This window comes from Giraffa tippelskirchi, chromosome 4 (genome assembly GCF_054371585.1).
Source record: "Giraffa tippelskirchi isolate mGirTip1 chromosome 4, T2T-mGirTip1v1.2.pri, whole genome shotgun sequence".
Classification (NCBI taxonomy): Eukaryota; Metazoa; Chordata; class Mammalia; order Artiodactyla; family Giraffidae; genus Giraffa; species Giraffa tippelskirchi.
The window spans coordinates 115,141,276-115,167,227 of record NC_137278.1 but is presented as its reverse complement, the minus strand read 5'-3'; the positions used below and the strand labels follow the sequence as shown (position 1 = coordinate 115,167,227).

Below are 25,952 nucleotides of genomic sequence, written 5' to 3'. Positions count from 1 at the left end.
TAATAAACAATCAATGAAGCAAATGCATAGACCAAGAGTCCAAGCAACTGTGAATTTCAAATATATTTACTGAATAGTCATTCACCCATACTCGCAAATAACAACCAAAATAAGACTTGAAAAGGAAGGTAGAACAAAATGAATTATACCAATGATTAATTCTCACATGCCAACTTTGATTTCTTTTAGACTCATCTTCAATGCCGTGTTAGAGAACCATAATGATTATGTGATGCATGTCAAATATGTTTACAGAATGACAAAGTAATACATTTCACCTACTCAAAAAACGTAACTTTGTATTGACAATGCAACAACCTTGAATAGTCCTCTACACGATTTGTATCTGAACAAGCAAAACAGAAAGAGCTTCTCTAGAAGTACAAGGCAGGTACTTCTCAATTCTTTCACCTAAGAAACTAGAAGCAAGATCCTTTTACTTCTATTACATATTGACTATTCTGAAAACAAAGTATCTTATGAATACTTCACTAAGTATCTAATTAAACTACAGGTCATTTGTCTCATAAATGCTTAAAGCCCATTACATATAATAACTAAGTCCAATTTCAGTATCTTGAAACGGCTCACAGAAATTAAGCTATGCTCTAATGCTTATAATTTAACACTTTCATTTACTTCTGTCAAAGACAGAAGTTTAAGACCTTTGTGAAATTCTTTGGCTCATCCAAGAGAAGAAGAAATTGAGCAGTAATTATAGAGGTAATGTTCTTAGAAAATTAAGTCCTGGGTGCTAAGTGAACATGACCACTTAGAGTGGTCATATGAAAGGGCAGCCTCCAGCAGAAAAGCAAGAGGGCGTGTGGCAAATCAGCAGGTCCATTTAGCTCCAGAACTTGAAGAACCTGTGAACTAAAATACTGTCTGCCATATCAATAAGTAAAGGATGTTGCAGTCATCAAGCCATCACATTACAGCTGCCCACACAGTAAGCCCTGAGGAAAATCAGGATGCAGACAAAGGAGCTGCCTACTGCCAAGCCCATCTTGAAGTCAGCTGCTTCAGCCACCCCTGACAATGCACCCTGAGACAACTCAGGGTGAGAAAACACATGAGACTAGTCCTAGTTAGCTAAAGTGTACATCAAAAAAATGATTTCAGTGAGCCCTGACTCTTGAATCTTTCTATACATCACGTGAGCGTGCTCAGATGCATCCTACTCTTTGCGACCCCATGGACTGTAGCCTACCACACTCCTCCATCCATGGGATTTTCCAGGCAAGAGTACTGGAGTGGGTTGCCATTTCCTTCTCCAGAGGATCTTCCCGACCCAGAGATCGAACCTGGGTCTCCTGCGTTGTAGGCAGACGCTTTACCATCTGAGCCACCAGGGAAGTCCTATGCACAGAAAAGTGCTAAATTCCTTAACTTGAAGTATCTGGTTTTGTTTTATTAATGGTAATGTTTTGATATTCAGACTATCTGGTCTTTTGTTGCAAAAGCTCATATATATCCTGGCTACCAGCCCTGGCCTCTTAGGGAATAGTTTCTCAGAATTATCTGAGATGCTGTGTTTTGGGCTTGAAATCCTCAGAATGTTCCCCAGATAAGACATAACTCTCAACTTTTAGATTGTGTAATTTTTTTCAGTTGACAAGACACAGTAGGGCAGGAAGCAAGACCATCCCCCAAACAGGTAGATCAATGCATTGTGTTTCTTACTAAATAAATGGGATTTAGAGAGGATGAAAAAATCTATAACAATGAAATAATAAAAACTTCAAGAAGAAAGCCACTAAAGGAACATTTTTAGGCTGCAAATGGTTAACACATGTCTTCTGTAGTTCTATGACTAGAATTTCTAAAATATTGGGTTAGCCAAAAAGTTCATCTAGGTTTTTTGTAAGATGTTATAGAAAAAACCAAATAAATTTTTGGTCAACTCAATAAATACATTTGCATTCAGCAGTGATCTCATCCATTATAGCCAAATTTCTTTACTTCCTTTTCTAATAAAATTTATTCACATTTTCATTCATCTAATTATTGAGCACTTCTATTAGGGATTCAGTAGTACACAAAACAGTTCAAAACCCCAGGGCTTATGGAGCTTAAATTCTACTCGAAAGATACACATGAAAAAAATAAGTAAAATATATAGCATATTGTATTGTGATATGGGCTTCCCTGGTGGCTCAGAGGTAAAGAATCCACCTGTAGTGTAGGAGACACAGAGACAGAGGTTCAATCCATGGGTCAGGAAAATCCCCTGGAGGAGGAAATGGCAACCCATTCCAGTAATCTTGCCTGGAAAATCCTATGGACAGAGGATCCTGATGGCTTATATTTTTAAATGGTTGAAAACCCTCAAAAGAAAGAGGAATACATCAAGATACATGAAAATTACATAAAATTCAAATTTCAATGCCCATAAATGAAAAGTCTTTGGAACATAGCCATATTCAATCATGTATTGTCTATGGCTGCTTGCAGGCTACAAGGGCATGCAAAGAGCTGAGTAGTTGCAACAGACACATTATAACTGCAAAGCCTAAAATATTTGCTATTTGGTCTGCGACAACAAAAGTTTGTCAATATTAAACAGGGATATTAGGAAAGGTCTTAAGAGAAGATGTTATCTGAGTGAAGAACTGGAAGGAGTTGAAGGAGTAAGCTTCTCAAGGAGTGACATGATCTGACTTATGCTTCAAATGCTGTGTTGAAGTAGATGAATAAAGGAGTCAACTGTAGTATTACAGGTCAGCAGTGATATCGATGTCTTTGATAAGGATAGTTGCAGAGGAAGTTGGCTTATGCTGCTGCTACTGCTGCTAAATCACTTCAGTCGTGTCCGACTCTGTGCGACCCCACTGACGGCAGCCCACCAGGCTCCTCCATCCATGGGATTCTCCAGGCAAGAACACTGGAGTGGGTTGCCATTTCCTTCTCCAATGCATGAAAGTCAAAAGTGAAAGTGAAGTCGCTCAGCCGTGTCTGACTCTCAGCGACCCCATGGACTGCAGTCTACCAGGCTCCTCCATCCATGGGATTTTCCAGGCGAGAATACTGGAGTGGGTTGCCATTGCTTTCTCCGATGCAGTTAGAAGAATGAAATGATTTATTGCGGGGAGGACAATGTGAGAAAGTGTGAGAAGATTAGGAGCTCAGTTCTAGACTAGTTGCTTGAAGGGACCCGTGCAAGTGAAGATACTAATTGGGCACTAAATAGATTAGTCTGGAATCCAAAGAAGAGATATTAGCCTGAAATACACATTTAGGAATCACTTGGGGAGTCTTTTTGTTTCTGAATTTTTGGAGGCATAATATCATGTTGACATGCTGATGAGAAAAATCTGGTAGAGGGAAAAAAATAGTTAATATGAGAGTCAGTAATACAGAAACAGAAAACAAGAGGGAGTGAGGAGAGACAGAGAAAGAGGGAGGGGTAACATCTTTAGTCAAGAACAAGATCATTTAGTGAAGAAATGAAGGGTTTGGTTTTAGCTAGAAGTATGGACAGTTCATCCGTAACAATAGGAGGAAAGGTAGCATTAAAGTCACAGAGGCTAACAGATGGTTAAATTTGCTGATGGGATACTGTGGAAGTTCCCTCTGATTACTTCTATGTTCTCAGTGAAAGAGGAAGCAAGGCCATCAGTTGAGTGTGATGATGGAAGAAGGGCTGTGAATATTTTAGGTGAGACAGTTCAGTGTGAACAGTCATCCAGAAAAACATCAGACTAGAAAGTTGTAGTAGGTTTGCCTTGAAGTTGTGATAGTGAGCTTAAAGTATGTTGTCTCCTTGAGCTACATTTTGCTTCAATATGCAGACAGGGAACCGGCAGAGATGGACTCAATCAGGTGTTGACTGGGCCCCAAAGACATGATGGGACAAAAAGAAGCAAAGGGGCTGAGGTTGCATGCAAGGAAGTGATCATGACTGACCTTGAAAGCTAATCTCAATAAAGAGTAAAGTGAGGTATGATGATTAAGAACACTGAAACACTCATGATCTCCATGGACTGGAGATCCTAGTTGTGACTGAAGCATTTGGGAAGCTGGTGCTAGAGCTAGAGATGGTAGGCAGGTAGGTTGTGTGAAATGAGATCATGGAGGCAGAGAAGAGCAACTGGTTAAGAGGGTTCTCTTGACAGAACACAGTTAATAAAGCATTTCAAGAGTTGGGCAGTGAATGATGGGCAATGCAGGCAGAGGAGAGAAATACAGAATCTTAAGGGGATTAGATTCTGGGGAAGAGGTATGACTTATGAGAGCTAGGTCTTCTGGGGTGATTTCTGTGAACAAGGATAGAAAACATGACTTAGATTAGTTCTGATGGTACTATGGGAAGAAATAACACAACAATTTCATTAACAAATACTAGCAAGGATGAGTGTGAGGATAACCTTTTAGTAAAGTTTCCCCCCGCCCCAAGATAATCACTACTTGCTAACACCTAACTTGAAGTTCTAAAGTAGCCTCTGAAACTTTTACCAAAAAATAAGCATGGCAGAAAAATCACGTTCTAAGATGTTTCTAATGACTGATGAACACATTTCTTAATTTTATTATCAGATTGCTCTAGCAGCCTTGTAGTTCACGTTACTAGCCTTAATTTTCCATGTACTTCAGTAGCTAAAAATAATATTCTCTAGGGAGGATTTGTGTCTGTCACTGCAAACAACCAGAGAAAGCTACCAACCTCAAACCATCATATTTCACCTGGAGGGTCTTGACTCCATTACAGGCTCTGCAATGATCAAAGCTCAAAGGCTCATTAATAGGAAAGCAGGGCTGCTAGTGGACTCCATGCTGAGGAGAATCCTGCTTCTCTAGGGGACTCACCACTTAGGATCTTCAACTCCAGTTTGAAGCTCTTTTACCCCTTCTCTTCAGAAGAGTGGTTCTCATCTCCCCCTTCAAAGTACAACAGTATTTCAGAAGAAAAACATTATCCTATCCTCTATCAGAAGACAGAACCTCTGTGTTCTTCTCTACTGACCAAAGTAGAAGTCTTTGTGATTATAAAAGTCACTGAAATTTGAAGATGACATATTAATGAGGAGTTAGTTAACAATAATTACGGAGCCTGCGTCTTGTGCAGACCATTCAAAGTAACAGGGGGGAGTTAAAAGGAAAGTGGATTTTGCTTTCAAAATGTTTTCAAACTCAAGGGAAGTGAAGAAGTGGCAAATATACAGATAAACAATATAAACAAATACAAGCACACAGACAGCTACTGAAACACGCTCACATCCTCCTAGAATGTCATCCACTTTTGGCAGTTCTCCACTTTGTTTAGCTTACCACTGAGAACCACTACACAACCCACAGTTTATTTACTGGAAGTATATGGCCCTTTTCCTATAATGAACACTGACTGATTTGCATTTTGACACAACCCTTCTCTTATATTTTCAGTCTGATATCATGCTGTAAACAGGGGAATAATACTTCTTGCCAAAACAAAGTCTAATTTCATCCTCATAAAAAGAGAAGAAATGAATTTGCTTGTCTTCATCTATTCGCTCCCTTTATCATTAAGCAGAAAATTAGACTAGTGACCAAATATATTTTGTTCCTTTCTTCACTTACAGAAAGAGTAAAAAGTGGCATACTTTTCATGCTGCCAGGATTGATTTTCCCAGGATGGATGAAGGATTTATGTGTCTACTTTTACTGTTGTCTACCCAAAGTCATGCTTTTTCTTATGTGGGTACAAACTCACTTACAGGAAGATCTGCACTCTGATGTCACTGTGTAAGCTAGTCACACACGCAATGCTGTCACCTGCAGTATTAGAACTATCCTTACAATCTGAATTTGTTATCTGCCTTCTACACACAATTTCCTTAGTGAAAACATCATTAGCCCACTGTTAACCTTAAACGTGACAAATCATTTTCATTCTCAGCACAGTTATTTGTTTGATAGGCATTGTATACAAAGCCCCTAGATCTTTTTTAACTCTTAGTGTCTTAATGGGTATGAAAGCCTGTCTTCCATTATTTATACTACAGGTATCTTACTTTTTTTTGCTATTTAAAATTTTTTCAAAGCACATACACCTATATGATCTCAGATTCTGAAGGATTAAGTTGTTCAAAGTAACACAGCCAGTGATCAATCAGTATTGCTGAGTCCAAACCCAATTCTTTCCACACTATTTCCATTTCTCTTTCTACTCTATTCTTCCAACTTACTGCGATGGTAATACAGTGATTGTTTCATCATGGTAAACATGGGCAGTGATTCACAATGTTTGTCATAAACATTTGGAGAAATTACATTGACAATATCCTGCAGCCTTAAGGGCATAAGGCTAACTGGAAGATGGAGAGAATGACAGACAGAGGTATTGAGATATACAGAGAATCTATCTGCACAATATGAATTTTCTATGATTTTTCTGAAACACTATAAAAAGTATCTGGGGTCAATGAAGCTATTCTTAATTTAGCCTTTATTTCTTGCTCCATGCATTCTAAGAGTGAAAATAAATCAATAACTACTTGAAGAAACATGAAATTAATTTGTATCTTTATAATTGGTTCACTGCTTACAAACAACAGGATTAAGATTATAATGCTTAGATATTTAAAAACAAAACACTCGTGTCCAAGATTAACCACACCAAATTTATATTGAGGTTTTTAATCTTTGAATGCAAACTCATGTCACAAGCAATCATGCTAAATACCTGTTATTTTAATTTATTTGATTAATAAATATATTTTTCATTTATGAAGTTCTATTGAGTAGAGAATGATTAAAAATGTGGTTAATATTGTTTTCAGCTATCCACCAAAGTATAAGGAAAACTAAGATTATAAAACATGAATTGCAAAGCAATTAAAGTAATAAAATAATTTTAAATCAATCAGAAGCATCAAGGATGTGCTGGTAGCACCATACTTATTTTCTGGAAGAAAGTTCCAGAAATTTTGTAACACTTACTTCAGTGATTATTAGGTGCTAGAAGTGGGAAAATCATCTTAACTGTAACCATTTTTGCTAGTATTTGTTAATGGGAAAAAATAGTGTTTCAGATAAGCAAAATATAGAATTATTATCACATACATTATCTTAGTTAAAAAGCATTACAATCGGGGTTTCTCTAAGCTATCTGATCTACATAATTATATTTTGTTCAGACAGATCATTCCTGCTGAACAACAAAAAGACCTCAGATTTTAAAGGTGTTGATAAACTTATTCCTCAAAAAGGAGGAAATGTTTTAGACAAATATACCAAAACAGTATATGCATGTGTATGTATTTGTGTGTTTGTATATATACATATATATATCTCCAAAAAGGCAAGTGGGAACAATTCTAGATTAATAGTAGGAAGATCCAAATTTTAAATTTTACTTTAGCATTTCCTACCTATATGACTTAGGAAAAAGTATCCAACACTGCCAAATCAGTTTCCTAAATGAAAAAAAAAGTAAACAAACTTACTAAAATAACCTTTGTTTTCCTCATCAGATATTATGAGGAATAATAAAGTAGGTATACAAACATTTGGCTAATGTATAAAACACTACAGAAATATTAGATATTATTTTACAGCATGTTACCAAAAGAAGAGCCATAATATTTTAGTGGTAATGTACAAATTTCCAGATGACAGTACTGTCTTAGTAGAAAAAACTACATCAAGGGTGAAAATACATTATTTATAAGGGTAAGGTAACCAACCCCAAATTGAAAGAAAATTAACATTTTTCATCCTTTAATTTGTGGGGGCAAATTATGTTTTGTAAATTCTTCAGTTGAAGAACAACAACAAAAGCCTTAGAGAATCTCCTAATCTGGCTTATTCTTAAGAGGCATCTGAGGAGACATAAATATTTGTGAAAAGAGCATAGACGCAAATGCTGGAGGGATTTGGACTCTGGCAAAAAGTAAAATATATTAACAGAGCACAAGGAAATTCACAACAGCATATGGTTAAACTTCAGCTCGGAGTCACAGGTGTACACTGAGAACCCACTGTGAGAAGACTGAACGTTGTGCACAGAAAGAATTTTATTAGAGAAAAAAATTAAACTGAACTCATCTGGATACCCATGGGGTTGTTGCTATTTAGTTTGGAAAATTTCATTACTGTTATAAATCTTCAACATAAATGCTAAAGACTAACACCTACTGTGCAAGAAAAAGAACAAAATTAAGGTTTTTAATCAAGAAATTAAGAGCTCCCTGGGAAACAGTTGGGGAAAACGAATACATCATATTTCATTCTTTTGCAAAAAAGGAAAGCATCATATTTCATCCTTTTGCAAAAAAGGAAAGCCTGAAAAAAAAAAAAAATTAGACCTTTCAGGAGGAACTGGCATTAAGGACTTCCCAGGTGGTGCTAGTGGTAAAGAACCCACCTGCTGATGCAAGAGACAAGAGATGAGGGTTTGGTCCCTGGGTTGGGAAAATCCTCTGGAGGAGGATATGGCAGCCCACTCCAGTGTTCTTGCCTGGAGAATCCCATGGACAGAGGAGCCTGGCGGGTTGCTAAGAATCGGACATGACTGAAGTAATTTAGTGTGCACTGCTATTAAGACACTTGTGATTATGGAGAAAAATCACTCAGCAATGGAAATAGATTTCTCTCTCTCTTAGTATAGCATATTCATTAAAAGTGAAAAGTGAAGTTGCTCAGTCGTGTCTGACTCTTTATGATCCCATGAACTGTAGCCTATCAGGCTCCTCCATCCATGGAATTTTCCAGGCAAGAGTACTGGAGTGGGTTGCCATTTCCTTCTCCAGGGGATCTTCCCGACCCAGGGATCGAACCTGGGTCTCCCACATTGCAGGCAGACACTTTACCCTCTGGGCCACCTGGGAAGCAGCCTATATTTATTAAAAGAATTCATTAAAAAGATATGACATACTCTTATTCTAAAATCCTTAAAAGAGTGTAACATATCCTAATCTACTTACCAAGTCTTCTCAGTGGGTATTTAGGTTGTTTCTACTTTCTTAGCTGTTAGAAACAATGATGCAGTACACAGAGACAGTATTTGATACAGATTTTCATGGATGGATTCATGGGGCCAGGGAGAAGAATTTCAGGGGAATAGAGGTAAAGTTGCATGAAATTTCACAGCATGAAGAGTTCTTGGATGGTGGTAGTGCTGGTGATCAGGAGACAGTAAAAGTTAGTGACTTGTATGGTTGCATGCACTGGGTAGGGGCACCTTTGGTAAGGTGAACTCAACTATTACCTCTTTGATTTCTGATAAAACTTCTGTTAGAAAAATGATTCCATTTCTGCCCAAGAAGTGTGGGAAAAGGTTATTATCAGTATTAGAAATCAAAGAATATTTGTACTTGTAATTTGAAAGAAACATGTGTGTGTTGGAAGCCACTTTAGTTGTGTCTGCTGCTGCTCCTGCTGCTAAGTCGTGTCAGTCATGTCCTACTCTGTGCGACCTCATAGACGGCAGCCCACCAGGCCCCTCCATCCATGGGATTTTCGAGGCAAAAGAGTACTGGAGTGGGGTGCCATTGCCTTCTCCATTAGTTGTGTCTAACTCTTTGCAATCTTATGGACTGTAGCCCACCAGGCTCCTCTGTCCTAGGGATTCTCCAGGCAATAATGCTGGAGTGGGTTGCCATACCCTCCTCCAGGGGATCTTCCCAGCACAGGGATCGAACCATGTCTCTTAAGTCTCCTGCATTGGAGGCAGATTCTTTACCACTAGTGCCACCTGGGAATCCTGGAACAAACATGTTGAGATACAATTCTTATGGCTAAATTAGAGGATCAGATTGAGGAACCTGAGATTTGAGGCAGAGATAGCAGTAGCTTGAATTAGAATCTTGGTTCTGTCACTAGTTAGGTGTGTGACTTCAGGTAGATCATCCATCTTCATCTATTTATTCGACAGCTATTTGTTAAGCATTCACTATAGAAAGACAATGTGCTGGTCTATAAAACAAACATACACTCTGCCCTCATGGAGCCTACAGTCTTGTGAAGGGAACGAACATCAAATCATCACAAAACTAAATGAAGATCAACTACAATACAAACTATAAATATGAAGCAAACTGCAGGAAGAAAATGCAGCTCTGGGTTTTCCATCAATGATGATTGCCAAGTTGAGATCAGCAGAATGAGCAGAAATTCACAGATAAGGGAGTTGGGACAAAGAAGTGCATGTGTAAGGCCCTGATAGAAAACTAGGTTAACCGGTCCTAGAGCAGGAAGCAAAGGAGAGAGAGACATGACTACTCACTCAAGACTCTATCAGAACTTAGTGAAAGAAGGGCCCCCACATACTGCCTTTCTCAGGTAGCTTCTCCCACTGATAACACCACACATACTTTGGTGTAGGTCTGGCAAACTTCCTGAATGTGACAGAGAACTTACTATCCCAAACAGTGGCTCTAAAACTAGCCCATAAACTCTTTCAGAAACACAGAAGGCATATTTGAATAATCTGTAAAGTACCTGTAAATTCAACTGAATAAAAGCAACTTGGTTTGTGTTGGTTCAAAGGGATGCATCTGCGATACTGGCAAGATTTTTCTTTCAATCATATACATGCCAAATTTTTATAGTAAGAAGAAATCATCAGATACAGAGCAGTCTTCCTCATCTGAATGTAAATTTCCATTTCTAATATTTAAGAGGAAAGAATTTGTTAAGCAAATTAATACTGTAGAGAGGGTTTCCTGAAGACATATTTAACCTATGTGCAAGGCCAACCACTTTATAACACATGTTGCTGCTGCTGCTGCTAAGTCACTTCAGTTGTGTCCGACTCTGTGCGACCCCATAGACGGCAGCCCACCAGGCTCCGCCGTCCCTGGGATTCTCCAGGCAAGAACACTGGAGTGGGTTGCCATTTCCTTCTCCAATGCATGAAAGTCAAAAGTGAAAGTGAAGTCGCTCAGTCGTGCCCAACTCTTAGCGACCACAAGGACTGTGGCCCACCAGGCTCCTCCATCCACGGGATTTTCCAGGCAACAGTACTGGAATGGGGTGCCATTGCCTTCTCCTTATAACACATGGTGAACATACAAATGAGAAGCTACTAAATGTAAATTAGTTTGTTCATTACAATGGTCTAGTAAGGATTAGAAACGCATTATCGTTAGTGAAGTCACTGTGATAAAGTTGTAAAGCTGCATTTTCTATTAAAACACATTCATTCTATTTCTTTCACTCATTCACTCACTCACTCACTCACTCACTGTGCTCCTTGGGGAGTCTTCCCTATCTCAGGATATAGCAATTCTATTCTTCTGAAAGTTTCCCAGGTAAAAAACCATGGGATCGTCTCGACTTTTCTCCCTCACACCCTACATCAAATCCATCATCTAATATGTAGGTTCTGCCTAAATATATGTACACACAGACACAGACACTCACATACACACACCCATGATCATCCTACCTCTGCAAGAATTGTTTCTTTGTCATCTTGTAGTTTCACTCCTTTTTTCTGCTTTTATTTAACCACCCTGCCAGCACACCCCAAATTTCACTCTTAATTGGCCGTAACATGTCAAGTTTAGGCATCACAAAAGCTTTTGATATCTTTCTACAAACTTTGGGTTAAAAACACTTATTCTTTGTGTTCTCTTTTTTTTTTATTAAAGGATAATTGCTTTATAGAATTTTGCTGTTTTCTGTCAAACCTCAACGTGAATCAGCCACAGGTATATATATATATCCCTTTCCTTTTGAACCTCCCTCCCATCTCCCTCCCCATCCCACTCCTCTAGATTGATACAGAGCCCCTGTTTGAGTTTCCTGAGCCATACAACAAATTCCCATTGGCCATCCATTTTACATATGGTAATATAAATTTCCATGTTACTCTTTCTATACACCTCACCCTCTCCTCCCCACTCCCCCATGTCCACAGCTCTATTCTCTATGTCTGTTTCTCCATTGCTGACGTGTAAATAAATTCTTCAATACCATCTTTCTAGATTCTGTATATATGCATCAGAATACAATATTTATCTTTCTCTTTCTGACTCACTTCACTCTGTATAATAGGTATTAGGCTCATCTATTTCATCAGAACTGACTCAAATGTGTTCCTTTTTATGGCTGAGTAATAAAAAGCCTCTTGATGAAAGTGAAAGAGGAGAATGAAAAAGTTGCCTTAAAGTTCAACATTCAGAAAACTAAGATCATGGCATCTGGTCCCATCACTTCATGGCAAATAGATGGGGACACAGTGGAAACAATGTCAGACTTTATTTTTTGGGACTCTAAAATTACTGCAGATGGTGATTGCAGCCATGAAATTAAAAGACGCTTACTCCTGGAAGAAAAGTTATGATCAACCTAGACAACATATTAAAAAGCAGAGACATTACTTTGCCAACAAAGGTCCATCTAGTCAAGGCTATGGTTTTTCCAGTAGTCATGTATGGATGTGAGAGTTGGACGGTGAAGAAAGCTGAGCGCTGAAGAATTGATGCTTTTGAACTGTGGTGTTGGAGAAGACTCTTGGACTGCAAGGAGACCCAACCAGTCCATCCTAAAGGAGATCAGCCCTGGTTGTTCATTGGAAGGACTGATGTTGAAGCTGAAACTCCAATACTTTGGCCACCTCATGTGAAGAGTTGACTCATTGGAAAAGACCCTGATGCTGGGAAGGATTGGGGGCAGGAGGAGAAGGGGAAGACAGAGGATGAGATGACTGGATGGCATCACTGACTTGATGGACATGAGTTTGGGTAAACTCTGGGAGTTGGTGATGGACAGGGAGGCCTGGCATGCTGAGATTCATGGGGTTGCAAAGAGTCGGACACGACTGAGCGACTGAAGTGAACAGTCCATTGTGTATACGTACCAGAACTTCTTTGTCCATTCATCTGTCAATGGACATCTAGGTTGCTTCCATGTTCTAGCTATTATAAATAGTGCTGCAATGAACAATGGGTTACATATGTCTTTTCCAATTTTGGTTTCCTCAGGGTATATCCTTAGGTGTGGGATTGCTGGGTCATATGGTGGTTTTATTCCTAGGTTTTTTAGAAATCTCTATACTGTTTTCCATAGGTTTTTAAAGTAACTTCCAAATCTGCATCTCTATCTCCCCTAATTTTCAGGCTTGTATTCAGTTGCCTGATCTGCATCAAAGGACATCCAGCGGTCAATGTCAATGCATTGTCTTGCCTATGAGAATGTTCATCTTTTAAGATTCCCTATTTAAATAATGTGGCAGAATTCACTTTATCACCCAAACTACAGATTCCTTTCTCTTCCTTACTTCCTGGCCCCTACTAAAGAATCATCAAATGCTGCCCATTTGATCTCCTAAATATTTTTCAGTATGCCTCTTCTCCCTCTCCCACTTAGCACTGTCCTCGTCTAAGGGAGCTTATTCGTGTTCTCTTCATTTGAGACCTCAGTTTATCTCCTCCTCTGTTCAGACAAGAAGGGCAGGAGAACAGGTTCCTCTGTAGAGATGTAATAGGCCCAAGCTGAGTATAAACTCATCTACTATAATCTCTTGCTACCTTCTTAGACTCTCACAAAAACAAGCCCAACAACACGCTGACAACTTTATTTGATACACAGGAAAAAAAGTCAGAACAAGAGTTATAAAAAATATTTTACTGCCCTTTCTTCCCTGTTTTATATGATACCTTTGGGAATTCACTGGAGGTCCTTTCTCATTCACTGAACTTGGCAGCTGCAACTCTCAGACACAAAGAAAAAGGAGAAGTCTGGAGATGTCTAAAGGGCTGTGTTTTCCTTTTTCCTTTTCTTTGCTTTTTTTGGTTAAGTTCAGTCAGGGAAGAAAATATTAAAATATGCAAAATATCACTTGACCACAAGAAATGTAGCTGTGCACCTTAAGTTTGCAAGGATTTTCTTCTCTAATGCTGCATTACTGATTATCTTGCTGAGCTACTCCACAGGATAAGGTAAAACGGACTCTGATAGAGGAATGTGTACACACATACAAATATACACACAGGGTAACCTTGTGAATAGCCAACAGATTTCCTTATATGCTGCCCAAGAGACAGAACAGGGATCTCTGAAGCATAAACAGTACTTCAATATTGAATACATCATATCTTAAAAATGTTCTGTATTACCACAATTACATTTCAAACCTGTGTGCAAACAGCTGTTTACGTAACTATAGAGGGAATGATGTGTTACACTTTTGTTTAACTTTGCACGCATCTACTTCTCAAGAAAAGGGACATCCGAGCTTTGCTTGTCTCTGTGGTTGTAGTAAATACAACTTGATACTGCTTCACAGAGGGATGCCTGAAAGGAAACCTATGATAAAAGGTTGGTTTTTAATCATGGGGATAGGAAGAACATAGATGCTGTATTTATTTAACTGAACTATACAAAACAACCTATTATAAATAGAAACATGTATTTAGAAAGGTAAGAGTAAATGATGAAAATGATATAAATAATATGCTGAAGTCTGCTGATTGCTCCCCCAGTACAATCTGGTGTTCCCTTCTTCCTGAGTAAAGGGCTACCCACTAGATACAATATTCCCTACTTTGTCCTGTGGTCAGGCTTGGTCATGTAATTAAGTTCTCAGCACTGAAATGTAAGCAGAATGGATATGTGTAACTTGTGTAAAAGAAAATTCTTACCCTGAACTTCCTTTCTTTTGTTCTCCAACACATCAGGACAGAGCCATGCCTATAATCAATAATGACCACGCAGAAGAGGCTAATACTCTTCTGTATGCAAGGAGGAGTCCCTTAGATTCTCTTGGGGGCTTGGAGCAGTCAGGCCTGCCTTCTGCCTGGGTGAGAATACTGCAAAAGTATGCCTTTTGGGGAGGGAAGAAAACAAGGTCATCTCTAAAACAGTGGCAGCCACAAAGGCAGCAGTCTAGTTAGGGATGCACCATGAGCAGAAGCATGGCTCTCGAAGGAACACAAGTGTACCTTTCCAGAGAAAGTTCATTATTTCCACTTCTTTCTTCCCATTCAAACCAGCATATACATGTTGGTACTTATGCTCTCACACATATCTTTTCATCTCCCTTTCTCTATGTGTGTGTAAACTCACATGCCATAGTGGAAAAGAGACATCTTGATAAGAAAGAAATCTAGTAGAAAAATAGGCATTTTTTTGTTGTTGTCATGTTAGATATTTTATAGGCAAGTTTCACAAAAGATACTAAACAGATGATTAGTATATAAAACATATGAAAAGATGTGTTACCACAGTAATAATCATAAAGATGCAACTTGAAAAAAGGTACCAATTTTTGGTCTTCAGGTTGTTATTGACTGTAAAAGAGGGATATTATTCCAATCTGGCCATTGTGCTGGTAGCAATGTGAACTGTAACTTTTTTGGAAAAATAATCTGGCAGTATAGCAACTATTAACAGCATCTTCTTTGACTAAGCAATCATATATGTTTAGGAATTTATCTTGGAGAAGTAAAAACAAAATTTTACAGGAATATGAAAAAGGTGCACTGCAGCATTGCTTATAACAGCATTTAGAAAGAGAGAGCAAAAAAGCAAATGAAATGTTCATCAATAGAGTAGAATTTGACAAAACAATGGTAATACCTTCATGAAGTTTCACTCTTCTTTAAAATGACCTTCAGTTATAGTCTAGCTTCTTAAAATATTTAAAGGCAAATACTAGTATCACCTGTGCAAAAGGTAGTTTAGGAATTTGGACCAAAGCATGCTGGGAGAAGGGCAGTGAAGGGAGGGGAAAATGATGTGTTGAGCTTCAGAACAAAGTGTGTGTGGACAGAGAAAGGCTTACTGTGGTGACTAGGAAACCACCCAGAAACTTCTGTAGAACATGAAGCCCTTCTTTGGGGAAAATCCAGAAATTATATGAACAATGAGAACTATCTGTATATTAAAGGAAATCTGTGTATTAAAGGAAATGTGACTTTATCTGGCCAGTCACATTATGCTCAGGTTTGGGGGTATCTGGGTTATACATGATATGACTGAAGGTATATATTGACCTACCAACGCTTCAGTGAGGCAGGGCACTGGAGGAGCTCTTGGAGTGTTGGGTGTAACAGGAACCTAATGAGTGTGAACTTCATTAGTAAAGTATTAGGAACAGATTTACATTTTAGAAATATCACTTGGCAGCTACTGGGAAATGGATCTAAGAAGGAAACAGACAACTCATGCAACAGTAGGCTCACCCTGTGGCGGGTACAAGAGCAGTGTGGGAAGAGATGGAAAGTGAAGGAAGACAGGGTTGAGAAGAGAGGGAACACCTCACAGAAGGGCAGACTTGGAGCTATGTCTGTGTCTCTTGCTCAGTGCCAGGGCAGAGGATGGCACCATTCATAAACCCTGGGAATTCGATAAATGCTAATCTCAGAAAACCATCTTATCCAAAGAGGTTAACTTTTTGCAGACACTTGTGATATGTCAGCTGCATGACTCAATGCATAACAGTGGAAATAGAACCTTCAATATTAAATTACAGCAAATGAGTTTTCTCCCTATAGGGCATAGATGTGTCAGTTTTAGCAGGATATGATGTTAGAATAAAGTACTTTAGTGATTATATTTCATTTGATTTCCCCAACTGTAATTGGTTTCTTTCTTTTCTCCTTCACTCAGCACATAGATTTCAGTAATTTTTTTCCAAGATAGATGAAATCTAAGAAAATACATGTACATCTAACCTTTCTCCTCTAAGGCTTCTGAAAATCAGATATTTTAATGCCACACTTAAAACATCTAAACCATGGTAACAATCTTACAGAATATGACTGTGCCTAGTCTTTCCAACCAATTTATTAAGAATTTTATGTGAAAAGGCAGGCATAAAAAATGGTAAATATGGGAACAGGAAGATGCTTTTTTTCTCCATGTGCTCTATCACAATTAAACTTTGAGTTCATGAGCCCATATTGACTGTAATCCTAGGATATATACAGTGAACTCTGAAAAATGCAGCAAGCAGAAAGCACATGCAAAGAAACACAAAGAAGACCATAAAAATCTGCCTTTTTGTTTTTATGCTATCAAGTCAATCCCTTGTTCTGCCTTTATCAAGATGCAACACCAAAAACTCCTGGAGGCAAAGCTGCCTAAGAAAGATCATGACCTAGCAGAGGTCAGCATTTAGAGTTGAAATGAGTTTCTTTTGCTCACCACCATGCCATACTTCAAACTGAGATTCTCACGATGAGCCTGTAAAGATTTTAAGGATTTAAAATTTAAGGATTTTGTAGCTTATGCTTTTGTTCTTACACTTCTAACATAGGCATCATGCTGGCTAGAGAGCAGGCTATAGCAATTTGTTTGATTTAGCTTTAGAGTGCTTATCGGGCCCAAGTGATTACTTAGCTTGCTTAAATGCACATACAAAACACAAAAATGTGTGTGCTGCATTGTGAATTAGTTATCTTCTAAAACACTTCAGTTAATAATAGCAAGTACCAAAGAGTTAATTTAAAACAATAACAATTATAGTGACATTCATTGAATGCTCATGATGTGCCCTTCAATTTTTTTTCAATTCTCACACCAGCCCAACACAAAAAAAGAAATTCAAGTTAATTTGAATGCACTGCAACATGTAAGTGGCTGAACCAGAGGAAAAGCAGACCTTGCACTCAGTTTTATAATATAGCAAAAGTACTAATGAGCAGATGTTCCAGAAGAGCCCAAGTTAGGAAGTATACAGAAGGAAGCAATCCAAAGCTCACTATTATCACTCTGATTTTAAAATCAGGTGATAATGCTGATGACAGCTAACCTTTGTGGTACACTTCCCTGGTGGATTGGACAGTAAAGAATCTGCTTGCAATGCAGGAGACCCACGTTCGATCCCTGAGTCTGGAAGATCCCCTGGAGGAGGAAACGGCAACCAACTCCAGTATTCTTGCCTGGAGAACCCATGGACGGAAGAGCCTGGCAGGCTACAGTCCACTGGGTCTCAAAGAGTTGGACATGACTGAAAGACTAACATATATCATATATAGTATGTTTCAGGCACATTTGAAATGCTTAAAATCTATGAACTCCTTTGATTCTCAAGATTATCTCATGATTTAAGTACTACTAATGACCCATTTAACAGAAGAGGGAATTCAAAGACCGAGAGATTAAGAAATAAACTCACGATCACAAAGTAAATGGTTTAGCTGGAACTGGTTGATGTAAGAAAAGCCAATCAAGAAAAGAATGCTAGCTCTTAAACTATGCATGTGTGCATGCCAAATCGCTTCAGTCACATGTCTGACTCTTTGCGACCCTATGGACTGTAGCCTCCGCAGGTTCCTCTGTCCAGGGGATTCTTCAGGCAATACTGGAGTGGGTTGCCATGCCCTCCTACAAGGGATCTTCTCGTCCCAGGGATCGAACCTGCACCTCTTACATCTCCTGCATTGGCAAGCGGGTTCTTCACCACTAGCTCCACCTGAGAAGTCCAGCTGCTAAACTAGGGGCCCACAATCCATGGCACATTAGAATCAACTAGAGAGCTTTAAAAACTAGGGTGATGGGTTCTGTCTTTGACCAATTAATGTCAGGGTGTCTGGTGAGACTTAGGGCTCACAATGTTGGGAAAGCTCTGCAGGTGATTCTAATACAGCTAGGGATGAGACTCACTGTAAAGAACAAAGTCAAGACTACTATTTCTATTCTTGGAAAGTTAACATTTGTGCTCAAGGTCAATGGCAAGAGGTAGATTAAAAACTCAGTAGTAAATAAGAGAACTATTACTTCTGTTGTGATAGAAGATATTTTAGCATTGATTGTAAGCAAAATTATTACCGATGACCTAAAACAGAATCCCAGAGTGAATGTAGAATCCTGGGCTTATTTAACGAATATTCAAAGCTGATTTTCTTATTGGTTTTAATCAGATAGTAAATTTACCCTATTGTTTCCAGAAACAGTCTAGGAAAACTATGTTAGGAGAGGTCTTGCAGATTTTTTTCAATTGGGCTCAAATAGATGATTAATTTCTAAACCACCTATTAAGGCATAAGAAATATCCCTCTCAGTTCAAGTGAACACACACCACTATGTTCCTACTGTTTTATGAATAGGGTTTCAAACAATAAATGAAGTCCCAAGGAGAATTCTAGGATGCGAAATTGTTTGTAGCATGACAGAAACTATCTATGGACCACCTTTAGAAAAATAAAGCAATCTATGCTTTCTCTGGGGCAAATTTGAGAAAAAGGTAAAGCAGATAAAGGATAAAACTTGGTAAACCCTACCTGTTTAGGGAAGTGAAGACAAATGCTGACTCCACCAAGACCTTTTCTCAAAGCCATAGTTTTATATATATATGTGCATTCCTTGGTTTTCCACCCTTGTTCTACTTTTCCTCAACTAAAGGAACTCACAGAAGAACTAATAGCAAGCATAAATTGGGGAGTGGGCTCAAATTGAGTGCTCTCTTCCAATGATAAAGTGTTGATTCCACAACCCCATTAAAACCAGTACATCACCACCAAACCCCGACATAGAAGGTACAGTCAGCACTCTGGCCCTTGCTTCCTGACCCACGAGAATCACTACCAGGCTAGACACAGTGATGGCAGGAAGAGTCTGGGGGTGGGGGGTAGGGAAACTCTCCCTGGAAAGCACACATACTAGTTTAGCCAATTTGTACCTTTTGTCTTTAAAATTTAACCACAATCAGGTTTCTTAAAACATAGGCAGTTTTTCTTTTAGAGACTATACCCTTTCGTTCATTCTTATGGTTGACATAAAACCCTAAATTCCCAGGGCTGTGCCTGTGGCTTGTCATATTAAGTCTTTGGCACACTTGCCCTCTCCATATAGGTGTTACACCTTTTTTTGTTGTTTTTGTCATTTCCCTCTTCACTGGTGTTTTTGCCCTATTGTGGCTTCAAATTTCAAAATAAGTCATTCATAGACAACAGCCCAGGGAAATAAACCACAAAATCTAGTCCTATTTTATTTCTACATAAAATTGACTAATGGGGAGGAAAACTTTTTGGCTTACAAGTTTTTCTCACATAATCTTATTTTTAGCATTGACATATTTGTTTTTTATTTCACTAGTTTTTTATTAATTAATTTAATTGGAGGCTAATTACAATATTGTGGTGGCTTTTGCCATACATTGACATGAATTAGCCACAGGTGTACATGTGTCCCCCATCCTGAACCCCGCGCTCCCACTTCCCTCCCCATCCCATCCCTCTGGGTCATCCCAGTGCACCAGCTTTGAGTGCCCTGTTTGATGCATCGAACTTGGACTGATCATCTATTTCACATATGGTAATATACATGTTTCAATGCTATTCTCTCAAATCATTCCACCCTCGCCTTCTTCCTCAGAGTCCAAAAGTCTGTGTTCTTTACATCTGTGGCTCTTTTGCTGTCTCGTGTATAGGGTTGTTGTTACCATCTTTCTAAATTCCATATAAATGAGTTAATATACTGTATTTGTGTTTTTCTTTCTGACCTAACTTCACTCTGTATAACAGGCTTCAGTTTCATCCACATCACTAGAACTGATTCAAATGAGTTCTTTTTAATAGCTGAGTAATAATCCATTGTGTATATACCACATTTCTTATCCATTCGTCTGTCAGTGAACATCTAGGTTGCTTCCATGTCCTAGCTATTGTAAACCGTGCTGCAATGAACACTAGGGTACACGTGTCTCTTTCAATTCTGGTTTCCTTGGTGTGTCACTAGTTTTTTTAAAAAAGGAAATCTTATATAGGGTAAATTACCTGTGGAGAGGGAGAAATGCCTTTTAGGGGCTAATTTTTTGAAAATATTTGGCCAGTTTTCAATAAAGTCTGAATGGATTTCTAAAATCAGTTTGTACCTTATTATTTAGTTTGTGTTTTATAGAGGAAATTGAGGTCTGTAAAGCAGTCATACCATTGGGTCAAGCAAAGAAGTTTAAGAGTTAATATTGCTTTTCTAGGTAATGATAAATACACCTTAATTGGATTACATAGCTGTACAGTAGCTGGTCCTGAATTTTACAGCTACTCATTCTATTAGATATGAACACTTATCAAGAGACCCAACAATCTGAGTGATTCTGAATTTCCTGAGAGTATGAATTCATTTAAAATTTGAGAGAGCACCCAGTTCATTAGAATCACTGTCTCCTGAGAATCAGGTGAAGAGACCCAAGAGACCCAGGGTGTGTGCAGGTCAGGAGCAGCAAGAAAATATTTCAAGATTCTCCCTTCAGTGAGAGTTAAAAGACCAACATTATTCCTGAAAATCTTTTTTTAAAAACTCACTCACATGGCTCTTGATGCTTCAGTAAACTACAGTACAGCCTCTCAATGTGTTCTTGGCAGCCAGTCTCATTGCGTTTGATTTTATTTCCAGCATTGTAAAAGATCATCGTGTTTTGTGCTGAGCAGCCCATGTTGTGGTTGGCTTGCATTTAGAGGCTGAGTTTTATTGGGGGAGGGACATATTTTACACAACATGTTTCAAACACGAGAACTACACTCAGTGCTGCAAGATGTCCATACTAGGAAAGGACAGGAAGCCAACACAGACTGAGAGGACAGAAGCTTCCCGGGAATCCCTTCACAATATTGACCGAGTACCTACTGTCTTCCAGGCACCACTGTATGTGCCGGGGAGAGTGAATACAGAAAACAAAGGCCTTGCCATCACGGAGCTCGTGTTCTGGAGAGCGGATGCAGTTAACACAAAGATGTAAGAAAATACGTAGGCTGTATATGTTGATAAAACCAAAGAGAAAAAGTACAACAGGACAGGATAAAAGAGGTCGATACTGGTATAGCAGTGTTTCCTATGGGGCAGAATGGGAAATCTTACTGACACAAGTTGCTATCAATGTTTGAGCAGAGTTTAGAAAGTGCCAGAGCTAGCCATGCTGCTCTCTGGAGGAAAAGCATGGCAGCCAGAGGAAAGAATATGATTATAAATGCGTGGAGGAAGAAGCATGCCTGAGTCTGAGATAAGTAACACCGATTTGCTCACTGTTTATGTAACCTGGCAAGTGGAATTGATTTATTTATGAATTATTCTATGTGAAAAATATATAGACAAATTCCTGCAATGTAAATAATTTAGCACTGGCTGTGGACCAAGAAGTATTTTAAGTGCTCTGTACATACTGTTTAATTCCCATAACAAACTCTCTGATGTAGCTATTATTACCTCCATTTACAGAGTGAGCAAATGAAGCTTAGGGATATAAGCAACATATCCAAGATCTCAGAGTGAGAGGAGGTGAAGCCCTGTTGTACACCCAACCCATCTGATCACAGAGCCTATAATGCTAAGGTATGTTGCCTGCCAGGGCCTGTGAAAACGGCATGATTCCACTGGGAAAACACTGTAGAGACTGCTCTTCCCAAACCAGTGAAGTCATTGAAGAATGCTATTTATAGCAGCTCCCAGGAAATAGACAAAGTCTATGTACTACACATGTCTGTGCACAATCCAGAAAGCAAAACCCAAAGTTTCTTTGTGAAATATCATGTTGGAAGTATGATACTGAAAGTATGAAAAAAGTATCTTTTTTCACTGATGCCATATGAATAGAATATAGTTTTTCCCTAAACATTAAAAATGTTTTGTTGCGATTAAGGCACATAAAATATGATTCATGACTAAGTGATATACGTTTTTAGACCAAGAGGGTTGTGATGCATATAGATTCCTGAAAACATGTTAAAATAAAAACTTGACTTTTAAAACACATTAAAATATATCTGAAGGAGTTTCACTATATCAAGGACCATTTAGCACTATATACTGTAATTTTATGAAAACAGTTCAAAATAGACATTCAAAACCTGTAGTAATGAATTGCCCTTTAACTTTCAAACTTTATTGATGGTGTATGTCGTGTTTTGTCATCATTCTTGCCTTCGCTAGGAATTCTAACTTGTTCTGAAGCTATTGCCAGCACCTATCTGGCAGAACTTTGGTTATTGCCAGAGCCTAGCATGTTCTAGGACACTTTAAGTAGCATATACATATTTGAGGAGGTAATAAATTTCCATTAAGGCAGAGTTAAAAATTCAATTTTTAAAAAGAATCGAGTCATATAATATCTTCATCCTATAGTTCCTTTCAAATAAACATCTTCACCATATCCAGCAACTTCAGTTTAGACATATGAGACATACTAGGACTGAATAAATTAAGGACTATAAGATCAATTCTAAATTACTCAATAAAAGCTTCTTGCTGTAATACTCGATTAATGACACTTCATTAAACAGATTAAAAACATACAATCAAGTTAGCATATTTCCAAGTAGCTTTTTTTTTTCCTTTCCAGGAATTTTTAAAAGGAGAATGTTAATATTACTTTATTTATATGTAGGAGAATTTTAGCTTCTTGTGTATTGAAACATTCAGTTCAGTCGCTCAGTCATGTCCAACTCTTTCTGTCCCCATGGACTGCAGCACATCAGGCTTCCCTGTCCATCACCAACTCCCGGAGCTTGCTCAAACTCATGGCATCACCAACTTGATGGACGAAAGTTTGAGCAACCTCTGAGAGTTGATGATGGACAGGGAAGCCTGTGTGCTGCAGTCTATGGGGTTGTACTGGAAATCAAAATAATCCTAATATGTGAACATGCATATTATACATCTCAAATACATCTTCTGACCATAATAAACATATAGTAGGAATAAAATAAGATCTGATATGATACATCCATATCATTCTACCACAACTTGCATTTAAAGAACACAAATTAACTGCTAAACTTTACAAAGAAACCACCAGGTAAGTAAGAGTCTACTGTCCAATGTATCTGGCCTTCCAAATCCTAAACTAACGTTTTACAACATCATTTTGCTTGCTTCAGTTTATTAAAGAAAAGGAAATAAATTATTTCTATGAGAAAATGAGAAGCATATTTACTGTGGTTGCGTAAGTCAGTCCAAGACAACCAATACATCTCAAGCAATATGAAAATAGTAATCTGTTTGCTATGTTTCTTAAAGTCCCTTAATAGTCCTTGAAGACAACATAGTGAGTTCATGCATTTTTAGGCATTGTATAAGCTGTGGAAAATGCAAACTTTCAAAACTCATAAACTATATAAACCACTCATAAAAAAAAAAAACTAAGAAACAATTAAATCCTAAGCCTGCATCAGCTACAGCTCTGATACAGGAGGAATCACAACATTCTTGTTTCTCATTATATCCCTGGTACTTATATTAGAACCTGACATATAACAGGCACTCTGCTTGGCTGGATTTGTATTCTGACTCTACCACTAGCTGTGAGATCCCGGAAAAACTACCCTGACTCTGTCTCTCCATCTGTAAATAAAAATGGGGTAGAATTGAACTTTCAATGTTTAACTAGTGTAGATGTTGTTAGGCTGAGATTTCCTAATTAAAAAAAAATTTTGTCTGATCTCAACATTATCATGTTTATTCTTCTACAAGTTATGGAGACATTGTTTGGCAATAATTCATAATACAAGCAGAAATACAGACCTATAATAGTTGTTTACCAACTTTTAAGCCACTCAATATTACCACTTCCATTTAGGTGAATGCTCTCTTTTATTTACCTCATTAAGTGTGCAAGAAAAAGTTTCCCAAGTTCCAAGCATGGAGACACAGTTTATACAAATGCAAATGTAAACAATGGGTTTAAAGCAATCATATGGTACTCCAGTGCTTATGGCACAACCCATCATCTGCTCACCACGCAAGTTCCTCACAAGAAGAAAACATCTAGAAGTTACTGTGTCAATCAGCATACCGGAAAATCAAATGATGATGATACATTACTCAACGAAAGGAAAACTGAGCACATGTGCATGTATCCAGTAAAGATTTCCAAGACTAATCAAAGCACATAATCTTCTCTGGGCAGCAAAATAATTCCCTCTTCAAGCCTTGTGGAATCTAGTGCTCTCAGCGCGAGCCTAAGAAAACTATAGCAAAAAGAAGATATTAAAGTGAAGAGAAGTATATAAACATAACTGAAAAATTATAAATGCTACACAGAAATCTCTTTCTAGACAAGTAAATTCATAAGCAAGCACAGTTGTCCATGTATTTGAGATTTGTTAAGAACAGTGACCTATAAAAATGCATTTTTAAAGCCCTTTGTTCTTTCATTATTTTCATATTGCCATTTTTTCAAATATGGTTTTTCACAATTCCTGGTATCATTTTAATAATGCATCTAATCATGGATATCAATGCATATTTAAAGATATATTTATTCTAGTAGTATTGATTTGCTGACTGTCATTAGTCAGTCATAAAGCTGTGTCTATTTGCACCCTCATTGGCTGCAGCATGCCAGATTTCCCTGTCCTTCACTATCTCCTGGACTTTGCTCAAATTCATGTCCATTTAGTCAGTGATGCTATCTAACCATCTCATCCTCTGCCTCCCCCTTCTCCTTTTGCCTTCAAACTTCCCCAGCATCAGAGTCTTTTCCAATGAGTCAGCTCTTTGCATCAGGTGGCCAAAGTATTGGAGCTTCAGCATCAGTCCTTCCAATGAATATTCAGGGGTGATTTCCTTTAGGACGGACTGGTTTGATCTCCTTGCTGCCCAAGGGACTCTCAAGAATCTTATCCAGCGTTACAACTTGAAAGCACCAGTTCTTTGGTGCTCAGCCTTCATCATGGTCCAACTCTCACATCTGCACACGACTACTGGAAAGATCATAGCTTTGACTATACAAATCTTTGCCAGCAAAGTGATGTCTCTGCTTTTTAACACACTGTCTAGGTTTGTCATAGTTTTTCTTCCCAGGAGCAAGTGTCTTTTAATTTCATAGCTGCAGTCAGTCACCATCAGCACTGATTTTGCAGCCCAAGAAAATAACATCTGTCACTGCTTCCTCTTTTTCCCCTTCTATTTGCCATAAAGTGATGGAATCGGATGCCATGATCTTAGTTTTTTGGATTCTGAGTTTTAAGCCAGCTTTTTCACTCTCCTCTCTCACCTTCATCAAGAGGTTCTTTAGTTCCTCTTCATTTTCTGCCATTAGATTTGCTGATAGGTTTGTAAACTAGCATACTTTCAGCCAGTTGAAACAG

The 25,952-nt window shown here is 38.3% G+C and overlaps 1 protein-coding gene across 19 annotated transcripts in view; it reads right to left on the bottom strand.

Moving 5' to 3' along the window:
• TMTC2 (transmembrane O-mannosyltransferase targeting cadherins 2) overlaps positions 1-25,952 on the bottom strand; it is a 416,895-nt gene that overhangs the window by 23,212 nt on the left and 367,731 nt on the right. For 4 of the 19 annotated variants that reach the window (XR_014083336.1, XR_014083331.1, XM_081594875.1 and 1 more), the window contains one exon: positions 24,435-24,830. The exons of 14 other annotated variants lie outside the window; for them this stretch is intronic. Coding sequence is in view for 3 of the 5 variants with exons in the window: in XM_081594875.1 (XP_081451001.1) it covers positions 24,822-24,830 (9 nt within the window). In the remaining 2 variants the exon portion in view is untranslated. Of the gene's footprint in view, positions 1-7,349; positions 7,395-24,434; positions 24,831-25,952 lie in introns of those variants that run through there. One more of the 19 variants, XM_081594872.1, reaches the window with a different exon arrangement.